This window comes from Rhinatrema bivittatum, chromosome 1 (genome assembly GCF_901001135.1).
Source record: "Rhinatrema bivittatum chromosome 1, aRhiBiv1.1, whole genome shotgun sequence".
NCBI lineage: Eukaryota > Metazoa > Chordata > Amphibia > Gymnophiona > Rhinatrematidae > Rhinatrema > Rhinatrema bivittatum.
In genome coordinates, this window is record NC_042615.1 from 49,782,025 (window position 1) to 49,799,684 (window position 17,660).

Consider the following 17,660-nt stretch of genomic DNA (forward strand, 5'->3'; position numbering starts at 1 on the left):
CTGTCCAAGGAAAACCGAACATAAGTTTTCTACATGGCTTATTGGTACACGAGACTTACTCTGTGATTCTCCTATCAAGAGTGAATATGAGACTAGAATTAGTAGTGTATAGATCTCCTCTTGCCCGTCTCCATTAATAGATGCAATCAGTCTTTTCTTCTGCCAGGATCTTTTGTGAGAACTTTGTGGCATTGCACACGTGCAGGATTCTGATATCAATGGGGGTGAAACAGGTTCTAGAAATTTTACATACCTTATAAAACCTTGAGGTTATGAAGAATTAAATAATATGAAACATTTGGGTCAAGTCGACAGATTAGCTTTACAACTACTTTTCAAGTAGTAATAACTAGTGGGGAAGAACCTTTTCTGGTGGTTAATGCCCTTAACAAGGGATTTGCGGACCCAAAGTAAAGACAAAGGATAAGTTAAGAAGCTGTGCTGGACCAGCCTGGTGGCTCCGTGGCAAGGGCTATGCATATTAAGTACTGGCCTAGATTCTCACTGATCACGAGTGAGAGGCGAGGTTATTATAGCTCACAAGTGGGGAAACTAATCACTACTTGCACAGATCCCTTCCTCTCACTGGTGGACGGTGAGAACAACGGCCTAATGTATTGTGTTTTTACCACATATGACATTTTGTTTAAAAAAAAAAAAAAAAAAAGTGAAATTGGCTTCTCGTGCAAGTGTTTCAGGTTGTTAAAGTGCTTTACATAGATTCTACATACAGTATATTGATGAAATCACCTCAGGGCTGCACGTAAAAGGCACCGCAGAGCTGCATCAGCAGACTTCCCAGCTGTAGATTTCCCATGATCTAAGTGACGTCACTGAAAAAATGCAAAACCTCAGTGACGTTATCTCCTTCGTATTACGTATAACGTCACTGAGGTTTTGCAATTTTTCAGATGACATCAGAATATTTAAAGAGACGTGATACGTTGGCTTCAGTCCTTCCGTTCCGGTAATGACACTACTGAGACGCCGCGTCCATGTTTGAACTGGTAACCTCTGTGCTTGAGATAAGTAGCTTGTTGTTTTTAGTATTACTAGACTTTAAAAATTGCCTTGTTATTCTTTCCAGGTTAAGACTCTCTTGATACTGTTGTCCGCATGCCCCTGATGAAGCGAATGTGAAACACTGGCCGTGTTGGGCTTTTTTCATATAAAATATTTAAGAGGCTATTTTTCAATTGCTCTGAGGATCAGGGACTTTGACATTTTATAAAAATATAAAAAGAAAAGGAAACAAAGAAAAACATTTTTTTAATAAAATACATGAAGGTGAATGATTAAAAGATCGATTGGTGTCTGTTGAGATACACAATGTCAGGCTTGCTGATACCTTCATACAGGCGGGTTTTAATTAAAAATATTATTTGGTGCCCTTTATTATTATAGTTGACATTTTCTGGGTAACCAGTATTCACTCTCTCTATTATTAAGTTGTAGATTTCAATTATCCCAATATTTAATCGGTAGGTGTAACAACAGGACATGCTAGAGATAAAGTTCTTGGACGGAACAAATATCAATTTTATGGAGCAATTGGTTAGGAATTGACAAAAGAGGGAGCAATTTTATATCTAATTCTCAGTGGCACACAGGATTTAGTGAGAGAGGTAACAGTGGTGGGGCCGCTTGGCAATAGTGATCATAATATGATCAAATTTGAATTAATGACTGGAAGGGGGACAGTAAGCAAATCCACGGCTCTAGCACTAAATTTCAAAACAGAAAGTTTAATAAAATGAGAAATGTCTTAAAAAAAATAATAAAAGGAGCAGCTACAAAGGTTAAGAGTATGCAACAAATGTGGACATTGTTAAAAAATATCATCTTTGAAATGCAGTCCAGATGTATTCCACACATTAAGAAAGGTGGAACGAAGGCCATACGTTTGCCAGCTTGGTTAAAAAGTGAGGTGAAAGAGGCTATTGTAGCCAAAAGATCTTCATTCAAAAATTGGAAGAAGGATCCAGCAGAAAAAAATAAGATAAAGCATAAGTATTGGCAAGTTAAATGTAAGACATTGATAAGATAGGGTAAGAGAAGTTGGCCATGGAGGCAAAACTCATAATAAAAACTTTTAAAAATATATCTGAAGCAGAAAGTCTGTGAGGGAGTCGGTTAGACCGTTAAATGATCGAGGGGTTAAAGGGGCACTTAGGGAAGTTAAGACCATTGCGGAAAGACTAAACAAATTCTTTGTTTCAGTGCTTACTGAAAGGGATGTTGGGGAGATACCCGTTCCAGAGACAGTTTTCAAGGGTGATGATTCAGATGGACTGAACCAAATCACGGTGAACCTAAAAGATGTGGTAGGCCAGATAGATAAACTAAAGAGTAGTAAATCACCTGGACCAAATGGTATACACACCAGGGTTCTGAAAGAACTAAAAAATGAAAAGCAGTCCTATTACAAGTAATTTGTATCCTATCATTAAAATCATCCATTGTACCTGAAGACTGGAAGGTGGCCAATGTAACCCCAATATTTTAAAAAGGCCCCGGGGGTAATCTGGGAGACTATAGACAAGTGAGCTTGACTTCAGTGCCAGGAAAAATTGTGGAAAATATTATAAAGAATAAAATCACAAAACATTTAGATAGTCATAGTTTAATGGGGCACATCCAGCATGGATTTACCCTAGGGATGTTTTGCCTCACAAATCTCCTACATTTTTTTGAAGGGGTGAATAAACATGTGGACCATGGTGAACCAGTAGATGTGGTGTATTTGTATTTCAGAAGGTGTTCAACAAAGTCCCTCATGCGAGGCTTTTAAGAAAACTAAAATTTATGGGATAGGAGATGATGTCATTTTGTGAATTGCAAACTGGTTAAAAGACAGGAAACGGAGCTTAAGATTAAATGGTCTATTTTCACAGTGGAGTGCCTCAGAAATCTGTATTTAGACCTGTGCTTTTTAATATATTTATAAATGATCTGGAAAGGGGTATGATGAGTGAGGTAGTCATATTTGTGTATGTTCAGTGCGTGTAAATATAATATACATGTTGTAAGTGTATTTTTACCTCAGAAGACTGTACTTTGAATGTCCTTTTTCATGTAAAATCTGTTACTATAAATGAATAATTTTTAATTGTGTGTGGTAAGGACTGGGAGAGGGGTGGTGCAAGGCTGCAAGTTTTGCTTAGGGCATCGAATGCCCTTGCACTAGCCCTGAGAAAGTGTGTGTCATACACAGACCCTCACTATTTACCCAGCTCTCACTTCCCCAGGGGCAAACGCTGGGGAAGGGTGGGAAGATAGGTAATAGAGTTCCTGGGAGTGTGGCAGAGTGGTCAGCTTCCTAGAAATAGTATCATTGACACTTTATCTGCCACTTCTCTGGGAATCCTGGCCCCTGCCTCTCCGCTGCCCCAGCATTTCAAATCACCAAAAAAAGGACAGACTTCAAGGGGGGGACCCCCCTCCCCCTCTTATCTTGGCCGCAGTTGATTTGACCTGCACCACACCTTTGAAGGGGGGGGGAGGGGGAGGAGCACCATCTCATCCCTTGCCTCAGGCAGTAATTGCATGAGCCACCCCTGGCTTCGAGCCATCATTCAGTGGTATCAGCTAGTGGCCGAGGTAAGGGCTCCACACCAGCTGGGTTCCAAAAAGAGTCCTGCGCCTGGCCCTGGCCGAGGAGTGATGCTGCTGAGCTGAGGTGGGAAGGAGATATAACCCAAAGGAAACCCCCACCCACCCCCACCCTGTGGGGTAGCTGCAAATGAAAGCTCAAGTTTATTGTAGTCCAAACGAGGTGATTCTGATGGAGCCGGAATTCCAAAGGAGCAGGGGGAAATTGCCAGATCAAAACAATAAGCAAATACTGCTTTTCACATATAGGAACAATTATATATATATATATATATATATATATATATATATATATATATAAAGTAAATCTTTGCATTCACTCACTTTGGATGACTAATCAATATATACCGTACATACATTTTTCACACCCACGCGGACAGGGCGTTTTCTAGCATTCTGTTAATTGGAGTTCAGTATTTGGCTGGGTGTGTGTGTGTGTTATTTATTACACGGACACGCGACTTCCTCTTATCTAAATGCAGTCAGCATGACACAATAAAGCTGGAAGTAGCACAAATGTTCTGCAGGAGACATTTACAACCATCAGATAAAGATTTTCCAGGATTGCTGCTCACTTGTCTTCTCCCATGTCAAACTTCTGCAGGGCTCGGTGGCTATAGTAGAGCGGACAAAAAGGAAAGGATTGTCCAGAAATAAAAGATTCTGTAATTGTGTGTGGGGCAGTGTTGGAAAAGGTCACCTGGAAGCCACGGGTCTGTGCTGTGCTGCCTGCCAGGCAGGAAATAGTTAAATGATCTCATTGTTCCCTATGCCTGGGGAGGGATGCGTGCATGTGTGTGTGTGTGTGTGTTTTCGGCGGGGGGGGGGGGGGGCGCTTACTCTTCTCTTTCAGGAACTCAGGGGAGGAGGAGAATCTCTATCCCACCCAGTCAGGAGTCGGAGTGAGACAGGAGGACTGGGAAGCTCCCCTCCCCCTCTGTCTGGGTAAAGGCTCAGACTCCGGCGCGAGGGAGCAGCCGGGGCTGCCAGCGAGCAGGATGTGAACAGGGAAGGCACCCGGGGGCTTCGCTCGTCCGCTGCAGCTCGTCACGTGCGGGGGGGGGGCCTTTTTCAACCCGAAGGGTGGCGACGGCGGGAGCCCGAAGGCGCGACGGAGCAGGGTAAAGTTCCCACCGCTTTTTTTTTGTCTTCCCTCCGTAACCGGGACGGGGCTCTGCGTGCGCGACCCTGTCATCAGCCAGGCGCGGTAGTACCAGAAGGAAAACTAGACGGGGGTACAGATAACATTAAATAAGAGCATGCAAGGTGCCTGGAAGGTAGGCTGCAAGTTGGCACGTTTGTGTTTATTTGATCAGGGTGGATTCAATCGGAAAGTCTCCTGGGCATAAAAGGAGGCTCCAAATCTTCAGTGCTTTACTAATTCTGATACCTGCAAAGCCTCTTGGAAGTTCAAGGCTTCTCCCTGACGGGCTGCGCGCATCCGTTGCTCTTCCTTCCGTTCAAATGAAGCAATTATTTTAGGAGCGAATCTCTGTCGTGCAAGAATGTTCTTTAAAGACCCTTTTTTGGGGGGCGTAATCTGCAGGCTCTGGAGCAGGATCCTTGCTGGGGTCTGGGCTAGGATTAGGACTCCCATCGGACACATGCCTCCGGGGCACCCACCCCTCCTCTCACCCCGCACTCCTGCCTTTTCGTGCTCCCGCCGCCCCGATAAGAGCTGAAAAGCAGAAGCCTTGCTTTAGATCGGGTTGCGTTGGGTAGGATCCTCCACCTCCCACCAGTTCTCTCACGTCGTCTCCGGCTTCCGATCTGTTTCTGAGCTCTTTTCGCTTGGCTTTCAGCCCTTGGGCTGATGGAGGGTAGGGCAGGACACCACCCCACGGCTCCCTGCCCGAGCGGTGATCTGAGGGGGTTGCGATACCTTAGTACCTGAGAGCGATACCGGAGTACGATGAGTGCGAGTGGCTTTTCTCCCGTACTGTGCCTTTGGGGATAGTGCGATAGTTTCTGGAGTATAGGCGGGGGGGCTCCTTTCTATGACAACTCTTAGTGATAAGTTTCACAGACTTCTCCTGCAAAGTAATGCCTGCGCGTAACGTGCCCTAGCAGTTAAATCCCACTTTGTAACGCGCCCTCTTTCCAATCCATTTCGCTCTGCCCCATTCATTTGTACTGAAAAGAAGACGTGAGAAGCGAGCAGGACGTGCAGGGGGATTATGACAAGCCCAGCGCCAGTGCCCACGTCTTCAATTAAATATTATTCTTTTCCGTAGCTTCTCTTTATTCAAATGCAAATTGCAGGCTGAACATGGATTTGGTTAATGAACACCGATGAGGCAATTGTTTTTGATCCAAAAATTGCTCCTGTCTTATAAAAAAAAAAAGTGGCATGTTAATGTGCTTTTTTTTTTAATTTAATATTTTCTGGCCAACTAGAGAAAGTACACGCTGCAGACAAAACTCCAGTCCTTATTGAAAGTGAGCGCCCCTCCCCCTCCAAAAAAAATTAAAAAACAAAAACTACCTTCAAATAACTATACTTTTCAATTTAGGATTTCAGTTTCCTCTATTTAATGACATGTCGTTCTTTCTCTAATCTCTTTGGCAAAAGACCCAATGCCCAGAACACATCCCTTTGTTTCCAAATGTAGTCTGAGGTTCTTATCTACTTACTGTCTGAGAGGTTTTATATCAAGGACTGAAGCATTCCTCCACATGCAACGCCTCCATCTAAGCCGCAGAAAGCCAGAGGATTTTTCTGTTCCACATTTCTAGGGATGTGCAGTCTTTCTGTTCATTTCTGGAGGTCTGGGTGGATACGTTTTCTACACACAGAACATTTGATTTTATTAAGATAAGTGCAACTTACACCAATAAAACTCATTTTTTTTACATGTAAAACAGCATTTTCAGGCATAAACTTCTGAAAATCCACAGAACAAATGGCTATTTAAGGACAAATATGTGAAATTTTTGTTTGAATCAAAGCAAAACTTTTTCTGTGGACATCCTTGTACTTTTCATGGAAGTTTGTTTTTCATAATGAATGATTAATTAGTAGGATATTTGCCATCTGCTAAAACAGCCCTGGGGCCTCATTCAAACTTTTTATACAGTCATATATGTTGGCTTGCATTTTGATTTTTAGTTGCTGGAATTGTCATTAGGTTAATAGGTTTCCAACATGCCAGTTTAGATCAGTGATGGCCATTTGTGGACACAGGGGCACAGTCAGTAATGGTGCTTAATTACCTACTCTGTGCTGCTTCTCTAACAAATAGTGCTGGAACAGGTGAGGCATTGTTTGCTTTTCACTGCAAATACTTGCTTCTTTGCTTGGCAATGAGAGAAAAATCCCTAATTGGCAAGATTGATTGATTTGAAGTTTTCCAGTGAATAAGTCCCTACTATGCAGCAAATAAATGCAGCTGCATAAAAGTTCTGGATCTATGTCAGATTTACTTCTGGACTGTGTCAGCAGAGAGCAGGCCTCATGTACAGAATGTCACACAGTTAAGTGAAATAGGATTTCAAAATATCTTACTTTATCTGGGGCTCTATTTTCATTCTGGTTTGGCTGTACACACAGAATGGGGAAAAGGGGCATTGGGACCCTAATCTTGTGAATCTATGTCTTTAACTACCTATGAAATATTACTTTTTAACTATAACTGATATGCTGAGCCATTTTGTACCTCAAAAATCATGGCTCTGACTTCAATCTGCAGATGCCATTGCCAATAGGAGCAGGGCAGGCACAATCTTGGATCATTCTTGCCCCGGGAAGAAATTTTCAGCTTCAGAGTAAGAGGGTAAGATGGACCAGGGGGAGGGAGCAGAAATGGGGGAGGACTGGCTATGGATGCAACATTTTTTTAGTTTTGATTTTATTTGATTTTATTTATTTGTTCTTATTTGTTTTACAGAAATAAAACAAACAAATGAAATGAAAAAATAATAAAACAAAACAAAAAATATCTGTGTACATACCTACATATGCACATATGGACAAGATAATTGGGCAGACTGCATGGGCTGGCTGTTTTCTGCCATTATTTACTATGTTTTCTACTGTATATATATCTTCATATACTATATATATATCCTCCTATATAAATGTTATATATATATATATATATACACATACATAACATACACATTTATTTGTTTTTTTTATCTGCTATTTCAGGTGTGGAACTTAAAGAATACACTGATTAACAAGAAATTGTATTTTATTTTGTTATTCAAAACATCATAATGGAAGCCTTCGGCTTAAGGCTTTCTTTGCTCCTCGCTTTAGTTGGACTAACTCTCGGCAGCACACTGGAGGGATATTATACGAATTTGAGCGCCAGCAGAGAGAATTCCACCAGTTTCGGTGGAAATGCAACCAGCTTTCATCCATCCAGGATTTCACCCGCACACAGGAATGGAAGCCTATGTGCGCAAAGAAGTCAAATTAATTACGTTTTCAAATATATTAACACAGTGATATCGTGCACCATTTTCCTTGTCGGAATGATTGGGAATGCAACTCTGCTGAGAATAATTTATCAGAACAAGTGTATGCGGAATGGCCCTAATGCACTGATAGCAAGCCTGGCACTGGGAGATCTTATCTATATAGTCATCGATATCCCCATCAACGTCTATAAGGTAAGAAGCCATGTCAAATACAGGTAAAATTCTTTCTAAAGCGCTAAAACATTCTGGGAACGTGTTATTTTATTGCTTGTACTGATGTGAGGCTCAAAGAGAACAGGTTCTGGAAGGAGAGGCAGAAGCGTGGAATAACCTCCCAGAGTTGCTGGTGAAGGCCAAAAGTGTAATATAATTCAAGGAAACTGGGACAAGCACTGAGGATCCCTCATTGTGAAGAAGCAGTGGTCTACAGCATTGCAAAAGAAGGCAAACTGGGCAGACTAGGTGTGGCTTACAGCCCTTATCTGTCAACATACCCTCTATGCTTCTAGGAACAGCTTGGCAAATGCTGCTGTGATATGCAACTGAATAAGCCCAAAGCCAGAGAAAGCGAGGAATTCTCTTCCACAGGCTTGTTTTTCCTTAGAACATTACAGTTGCCTTTACAACCCAGCAGATTGCTTATGTAGCTTAGGGCCTCATTTGCTGAAATATTTACGCACGAATGATCGGTTTTATTTCTCTCACCGTACCAAGCAGCATTAGGTATATGCAACAGCAGGATTTTATCATCCATTAAAGACACAGTTATATGATCCTTTCGTAGAGCTTGTCCCCTTAATCCTACCAAGCATTAACAACAGGCCATTGCAACCTCCATGTGGTCAATACAGTCACTAACAGAATGTAATTACTCCCGTGACTATTGTGCAGAAATTATTAACCCTGTGGCTGAGAAAGTTTGTTTGATAAATGAACCTACTTTGCTTTTAAAAGAAAAGGAAAAATGGAGTGCAGGGAAATGACAGGAAGAATATTTTAACCTTATCCAACCATGTGCAAACCAGGAAACGGCTATTAAGTCATTATAGCTTGAATAGTTTTGCTTGATGAATATGTAGAAGATATTCTCTACAATGCAGATATTCATTAATTTGTGTCCTAATGTTTTTTCTAAGATATCAACAGAGTGGATTGTTCCACCCCATGATTTATTCATGGTAGAAACTCAGATCACTGTGTTCATATAAAACTCCTATAACTTCAGTAAGAAGGGAGTTAGGGAAGCCTTTAATCCAAGGTAAGAGCATACAGTATCACAATGTAGTGAGACAACGCCTTTGCAGAGGAGCAAATAACTTATTGTTCGATGGTTATCTTCTCTGTAACTCTGGGTGCTACATATCCCGAAATGTTCCCTAATGCCCTGCTGCACCCATTGTGCAACTTCTCTGGGGTTGCATGCGTGGCTGTCTGAGAGGTTCAACAGGGAGGTAGAACTCCTCTGCCAAAGGAAAACAACTTCTCTTGATGTCAAATCCCATGTTAAATGGAAGGTCTTCCCAATGTGATTTTTTTTTTTGGGTGTGTGTGTTGCAATTTTTCTTACTGTGCGTTTTAACTGTGCCTCCTTTGGCAGTCACTGGCTACCGCCTTACAACCTGAAAGTCTATATTTTAATAGCATAGTGCCTCTTCAGCAGGTGCCAGCGCATGCACCTCCCTCCTAGAGGTTACTCAGTTTTGTCTTGAAAGATTTTAGCACAAAGTGAGGATGAATAATTCATTTACCTTCATATTCTTTTGTGGCATAACTAGGATGGCCAACTATCTTGGAGGAACATTCTGGTGGGAATGAGGGATATATCTCTAAACACGAGGCTCCCAATCCAGCCAGTTGGGCTTTCAGGATTTCTACAATGAATATGCATAAGATAGATTTGCATACACGCCTTCCATTGGTCTTTTTCTGCTATCTATACATCAGAATAATCCCCTAATCCCCCTTCCCATCTACCTACATACTCATTTGTTAATTGCTTTAGAAATATTACCTGAGAGCAGGGCCTTGTAGCAAGCGGAGGTGTAGCAGGCTGAGCACTAAAGAAGCTAGGATTCAAATCCTGCTGATGCTCCTTCTTACCTTGGGTAAGTCACTTCACCCTCTATTGCCTCAGGTACAAATTTAGATTATAAATCCACTGGGTTCAGGGAAATACCTACTGTAACTTGTCTTGAGCTGTGAAAATACTTCATTGTGGATTTCCTAAAAACCAGACCTGCTTGTGGCACTCCAGGAACAGAGTTGCCTACCCCTGCACAAACAATCAGCTGCTATCAGAGCAAATATACTTAAAAAAAAAAAAAGGTGCCATATTTTCATGTTTCAGCTATTTCTTCAGAAAAAGGTTATGTTGGATCAGTATCCAGTTTCTTTATTTGCTCTCAGAAGAGACAACAGTTAACATCCAGTGCTAGGAAGTTTACCCTTCCACCCGTATGGAGAACACGCCAACCGGGGGGAAAAAAGCGAAAGACACAGTACTATCAGAGACTTAGCCCCATTATTGAGAGTGCCCTGTGACTCACTGAGGATCACCCAAGTCCCATAAGCCCTTGTCCCTAGTCTTTTCTGACGATTTCCCAAAGGGGTGCACTTACTATCTACTAGTAAAACTGATAATCGCACCATGGATTCAAAAATAAGTAAATGATGAAGAAATCTTCCTGAAATGGTGGCAAGCATTCATAAATTATAGTAATATTTTCCATTCATGATAAAAGTATCCTTTCACTAAAAAACACTGATTTTTAATCAGAGCCCAGCTCACCATTTCTTTGAAAATACGTGCTTCTGTCCCAAAACCTATCCAAAAGTGTCCTTTCTTCTTTATCTCTTTACTTTTTTCTTTATTCTTTTTTTTTTTCAAAATCTAACATATGAGTATAAAGAAATATATCATTTATATTTACGAGATTCTGCAGCTCAATATCAAAACAGGGATTCCACCACCCAAGAATTCCAAACACCAGACACAGCTGTGATTTGGCAAGACCCTTGCCTGCTTCAAAGGCTCCACTCTCGCAATGCTGCAGTTATCGGTACTGCAAAGACATAGAATTAAAATGGCCGCAGCTTAGGGTCACATGATAAAATTGACCAATAAATATCTGCAATAGCAAAAACAGTCCCCCACCCACTTCACAGCTATTACCCAATCACAGTTATTTAAGTGAAAACATCAATTGGGAGATCACATGATCTGAGAAGAGCAGTCATAAAGAAGGAACTTCCTTCATTCAATAGAAAAGGAAAATCCCCACTAAGGTCAACAAATAATGGGAAATGACATAATGACTCTCAAATGAATTATAACAGGGTTTCCCGCTCTATTTCAAGGTTCGGCCCCTGTGTCTGAACAATTTGAAGCCTAAAGATCCATTGTAATTCCATTCCTGACAATAAAGAAGCAACAGATCTTCCTCTCCATGACAGATGGATTTGGGTCAAGAGCCATCCAAGTGACAACCTTGAAAGTACCGTCTACCACCACTTCAGATATATGTCCTACATAAAAGTGATAACAAAGTTTAGTAAGGACGCCTAGGGGTCCTTACGCATGCAACACATTATGACAAAGAAAAATGTCTACTAAAGCACATAAAAAAACATTATGACCATGTCTAGTATTCCAATTTACAGTATAATTTCAAATATGAACGAGGTATCGTAGCAGTACAGTAAACCAGCTCCTTCCTCTCAGTCTGCACTTTTATGGGGAAATATATTTTGCCATGAAAAATTTAAACTCAAGACACACTGGGTAGATTGATTCATATTTCAGTTTTAAAAGGGGTCTGATGTGCACAGTATCCATAGGGGCTGTCAACCCTTCATGTGTACGTAACCCCCTCCTTTCAGGGCGCTTCTCGAAGCAGGCAAGAGGCCAACTTCCAGAACTGCAGTGGAGGAGAAAAACTGGCTGCAGACTCAGGTTAGGATTCTTCCAGGTAGGGGCAGCTTCTGCTGTGAGATCCACAGTCAGCAGGTGAGAACTCTTCACAACCTATGCTATCCATAACCCCCCCCCCCCCCCCCAAAAAAAAAAAAAAGTTTACAGAGAATAAAAAAATTGGAAGAAAACAAAAGAATCTAGCTCAGACTTCTGGATTCTCCTCCAAAAGTTACAGTCCACACACAAAAATGCTAAAATACAGAGCAATGGAATAAATGCCTCCGAGACCTTTGTTGCAAGGGCATCACTATGGGGCAGCTAGGAGTGGCAAGTACCCTCCCCCCCCCCCTAAAAAAAAAGATCACTTTCAGCCCCAACCTGAGTCAGCCTGTAGTTCTAAGCCAGCTGGGCTGCAACTAAAACACCAGCACTTCCTTCTTCCTGCAGCCCCACGGTGAAACAGCCCCTGTTTGAAGCACAGGGCTCTGTATGTATGGAGCCCCACATGGCTCAAATATCAGCCGTCAGATCTGTGAGGCCCTCATGCAGTCCTAGCAGCAGATGTCTGAACTGTGTGGGACTCCATAAACACAGAGCCCTGTGGTTCGAGCCCCGAGGGGGACGTTTCACCGTGGGGGCTGCAGGAGGACAGACGTGTCGGGGTTTAAGCTTAGAGATGCCGGTTGGAGCAGAGGTGGAGAAGGAAAGTATAAATTGATTGGGGGAGGGCTGTAGAGCAGAGGACAAATGGAACTGAGGGGGAGAGCAGGGGAAAATGGGAGGCAGGGACTGGGGGAAAGGAGAAGACTGGGGGAGTCAGGGTCTGAGTGGGAGATCAGGGGAAGAATGGGTATGGGGACTGGGGGCAAGAGCAAAAGAAAAATGAGATTCAGGGCGCTTGGAGAGAGCAGAAGCAAGGGTGGAGAACAGAAGAAGAACAGGGACTAAGGGAGAGCAGGGACTTGAGTAATGGAGACAGACAGTTCAGTGTGCTGCAGCAGCCCAAAAAAGCCAACAGAGTGTTAGGAATTATTAGGAAGGGAATGGTTAATACAACATAAAATGTCATAATGCCTCTGTATCGCTCCATGGTGAGACCGCACCTTGAGTACTGTGTACAATTCTGGTCACCGCATCTCAAAAAAGATATAATTGCAATGGAAAAGGTACAGAGAAGGGCAACCAAAATGATAAAGGGTAAACATGAATCGGTTATTTACTCTTTAGGATAATAGAAGGACTAGAGCGCACTCCATGAAGTTAGCAAGTAGCACATTTAAAATGAATCACAGAAAATTCTTTTTCACTCGATGCACAATTAAACTCTGGAATTTGTTGCCAAAGGATGTGGTTAGTGCAGTTATGTAGCTGAGTTTAAAAAAGGTTTGGATAAAGTTGACTGCTATTACTAGCTTCGGTATCATGGGATCTACTTAGTGTTTGGGTCTTGCCACATACTTGTAACCTGGATTGGCCACTGTTGGAAACAGGATGCTGGGCTTGATGGACCCTTGGTCTGACCCAGTGTGGCAATTTCTTATGTTCTTAGGGAAGAGCTGGAATGCTGGCATAGAGTTGGGGGGCAGAGCAGGGACTTGTCAATGGTAAAGAACAGAGATCTGAGTCATGATGTGAGGGGCAGTGAGAACTTGGCAATTGGATGGCTACTAGTGGCTGGGGGGGAGGATGAGTGAGAGCATGAGATAGGGGTAAGAGAAGAAGCAAAAAAGGGTGGGAAGAGATTAAAAGGTGGTGAGAATGGCCTGGAGGACTGGAGAGAGGGTGAAAGGCAGTGGAACGGAGATTGGGGTGCTGTGAAGGGTATGAGAGGAAAGAGATGGGTCTGTGAAGGAGGTGAGAGAGAGTGGAAATGGGATTGGTGGTGAGAGAGAGATAATAGAAAGCTGAGTAGGGAGTAAGAGACAGAAGAATGGGCTGGAAGCCAGGGAGGGAATGAGTGACAGAAAAAGCAGGAGCTAGTGAGGGGATGAGAGGCACAAGAAGGTAGATGATGATAAGGTGAATAAAGAGGAAGGTGGAAATAGGGGACTAGGGAATGGGTGAAAGACAGAGAGGGAACAGGAAGCTGGAGAATAAGTGAGAGACAAGGGGAATGGGAAGGCTAGAAGGGGCGAGAGTGGGAGATGAAACACAAACTGAAGGTATAGCTGTATGCAAAGATTAGGCACCCCTACTCAAATTCTGTTTCAATGAATCTCAGGGACGGTAACTTTGAAACAAGCGCGTGGACCTCTATTCGGTCTTCAGCCAAGTGTGCTTTGCACATATCAGTGTGGTGCCTGCATGGCATTTTAATAGGGATCAGCTCAGAGGACCCACAGATAATTTCAGATTTATAAATGGTACACCTGACCAAGTAAAAGGAGTTTTTGAAAACTTTAAAACACTGATATCTCAACAAAAATGAAAAAATATATATACATTTTATCATGGGGGATCCTAATGACTCAATTCAACTGCACACTAGCAGGCCAATACCTCTTATTCAGTAAGGGGTAATAGTGCATCGAAAACGAGCGTCCAACCCCCCCCCCCCCCAAAACTAATAGCACCTGCAACATGCAAATGCACGTCGATGGCCCTATTAGTTATTTCTGCGTGATTCAATAAGTAAAATGGGAGCCAAGCCGCACATTTTACTTTCAGAAATTAGCGCCTACCCAAAGGTTTGGGGGGGTTGGACGCATGTTTTCGACGGGCTAGCTTTACCCCTTATTCAGTAAGGGGTAATAGCGCGTCGAAAACGCGCGTCCAACCTCCCCCGAACCTAATAGTGCCCACAACATGCAAATGCATGTTGATGGCCCTATTAGGTAGTCATGGCAATATTAAGTCGGAGGTCCCAAAAGTTAAAAAAAGTAAAAAAAAAGAAAAAAAAATTTGAAATAGACCCGTGGCTCGCAGGTTGAAAACCGGACGCTCAATTTTGCCGGCGTCCGGTTTCCGAACCCGTGGCTGTCAGCGGGCTCGAGAACCAACACCAGCAAAATTGAGCGTCGGCTGTCAAACCCGCTGACAGCCGCCGCTACTGTCCGAAAAGAGGCGCTAGGGACGCGCTAGTGTCCCTAGCGCCTCTTTTTACCGCCGGCCCTAATTTAAATAAATTAAATTACTGTATCGCACGCACAGGAGAGCGCGATTTTTACTGTATCGGCCCGAAGGTGATGGGACACCACCAGCTGCTCTCATGCATTTCCATAATGAATATTCATGAGACAGATTTGCACGCACTGCGTCTACTGCATGCAATTATATCTCATGCATAATCATTGTGGATTTCCTGAAAACCAGACCTGTTTGTGGCACTCCAGGACCGGAGTTGCCTACCCCTGCACCAGCTATCAGTTGCTATCAGAGCAAGCGTTCCCCGTCATCAGTAAGACCCACAAGCACCAAAGGTTAAACAGAGATTGGTAATTCGTTTTACACACACACCTGCACTTAATCTTCCATGTTACAGTGGAATCAGTTTGGTGATGCATTTCACTGAAACAGAATATAATTTACATATAGATAAAGCTGTATTTAATTTGTGCATTTGCTGTCTAAAATCATTCTTTGGTCTGCTGGTTTTCTAAGCTAGTCTCCCTGCGGTCATTATCATTCTGGGTTCTCACCACCTTGCAATAACTGGTAACATTATTCCACGGCACCGTTTCTTTTTGTTGATTGAGACGCCATAGTAGATAAAATAACTGCAATGTTGTTGTGCATTTTGTTTCTCGTTCTCCCTCTCTCTTTGCTCCTTTTTTAAAAGTACGGGTAAGAACAGCAGCAGGATGTTTTGACTCTCTGCATTTGATCTTTCTGGCTATCTGGGAAATGCCGTTGTAATTTCAGTGCATTCCAGCAGTAAAGCCAAAGGCAAGGAAAAGGGTGGTCCCAGCCCAGATACCTTCCCCACTAATAATCCCCAGTGCACACACCCAGGCCACAGGCTGAGATGTCCTTCCTCTGAACTTAAGGGACAAGGCTATTTGAAACAAGCTGCTAAAGAGTAGCAAAAAAGGGCCAACACCACAGATCAAAATAATCCTGCCATGTCCACCCTACACCCCATCACCACCACAATACCACCTGAGAATTGTTTGCATTGCAACCAGATTTTTTCAGTCTGCCAAAAGTCTATATTAACACTAATTCGCACACATCCCCAGTACCTAAAATAAGAGGGATTGGTAAAGAAATGCATACCCCTGAACAAGGAGTTCATGGCCAGAAGTCTTATTCCCTAGCAGCAAGGAGCAGAATAATCAACGTGTCTTCACGTACGTTCATGCATTTCAGAGGGTAGCTTTGATTACAAATTAAAAAAAACAAAACTAGAAGCCTAGACAAGGGGATTGGTACGGGAATATTTCCTTCATTAAAGACACAGAAACTGTGTGATTTAAAAAAAAATAAATAAACATAGCTTTGCCATCCAACCTTTCCAAAATAAGACCCAGTGCTGCTAGATAGAGGGGGATGTTGGAATGAGGCGCTTAGGCGCAGTTTAATTTTTCTGTTTTCCTTTTCAGCCAGCTTCTGTAACTCAGGGATGTGTATTCGAGTAGAGAAAAGGATAAAGTATTGCTTTATCTATGGTGATGAGGTATGCATTGAATGTTAAAGGCTGAAATAAAAAGTAATGCTTTTACTTAACACTGTCTTTCCGAGAACTTTAAAAGCACTGGAATGGAAGTGTTTCTTTGATTGGCTATGAAACCCAGACATTGATGAGATGTGCAGGGCAGAGCTCTGATAATGGGACCTCTCCTAGAGAAAACTGCAATCTCATTAGGTTGTGATGCCTTTTATTAGATCATTTATCCTCAACAAATGTAAAAGTGTAATTTGCAAGAAGACCTAAGAATATGATAATTAGTAGAGGTAGGAAACAAGGATATGGTATTCTGAAGAACGTAAGTAATATAAAACTTAAAAAAACCAGAAAGAAAATTGTGAAATAGAAAACCTACTTTCACAGTGCTAAAAATATTTTTAAAGTAATAACAATAAGATTTTTATAGCATTATGCATAGCGCAGTGCCCCAAAGGGTTGGTGAAGTAAAGACACTGTCAGCATACTTCAGACAGAATTTGAATCTATAGAGAAAGATCTGCTACTAGCTGTGGTTAGACTGTGGGTTGGCACAGAGAGAAGACAGGCGTTGAAAAAGTGGAAGGAATGGGGGAATATGATGACTAGAAATAAAGTCAGAGAGGTAGGCAGGAGCCAGTTCATAAAGAAGTTAGAAAACAAAGGGGGAGAGGGTGTAATTTTAAACTGGACTTCGAACAAGTGGGGGAGACTACAGAGTGCTCTGAGGATTGGTGTGAGATGTCCCCATTTCATTGGGTGAGAAGGTGAGCAGAAGTGTTTTAGGCAGTGTTCTAACTATTCATTAATAGGGATGTGCAGACCAAAAAAATGTTGTTTCAGTTTGTTCATGCGTTTCATTGGGACCCATATTCGTTTCATTAGTTTAAAAACGAAAAAAAAATTTGTTTATGTATTTCATTAGTTTCATTCGTTTTCCATTAAAACATATGGGAGAATTATTACAGTTTATAATAGGCTCTAGAATAGTGAATTTTATATCAATTGTAATGAAACTTGGGAGAAGAAATCATCAAAAGGGGAAAAGAGCTGCAAGGTGCTTTAGAAAATGGCCAAATGGCATCAAAAAAGTGGCATAAAGTAGCC

The 17,660-nt window shown here is 42.2% G+C and overlaps 1 protein-coding gene across 3 annotated transcripts in view; it reads left to right on the forward strand.

Moving 5' to 3' along the window:
* The first annotated feature begins 4,510 nt into the window (after nt 1–4,510).
* EDNRA (endothelin receptor type A) overlaps nt 4,511–17,660 on the forward strand; it is a 124,251-nt gene continuing 111,101 nt past the window's right edge. Inside the window, exons 1-2 of one of the 3 annotated variants that reach the window (XM_029603315.1) lie at nt 4,511–4,733; nt 7,763–8,229. In XM_029603315.1, the coding sequence (XP_029459175.1) occupies nt 7,831–8,229 (399 nt within the window). In that variant the 5' untranslated portion in view covers nt 4,511–4,733; nt 7,763–7,830. Of the gene's footprint in view, nt 4,734–4,753; nt 4,890–7,762; nt 8,230–16,491; nt 16,566–17,660 lie in introns of those variants that run through there. The other 2 variants (XM_029603395.1, XM_029603474.1) reach the window with 2 other exon arrangements.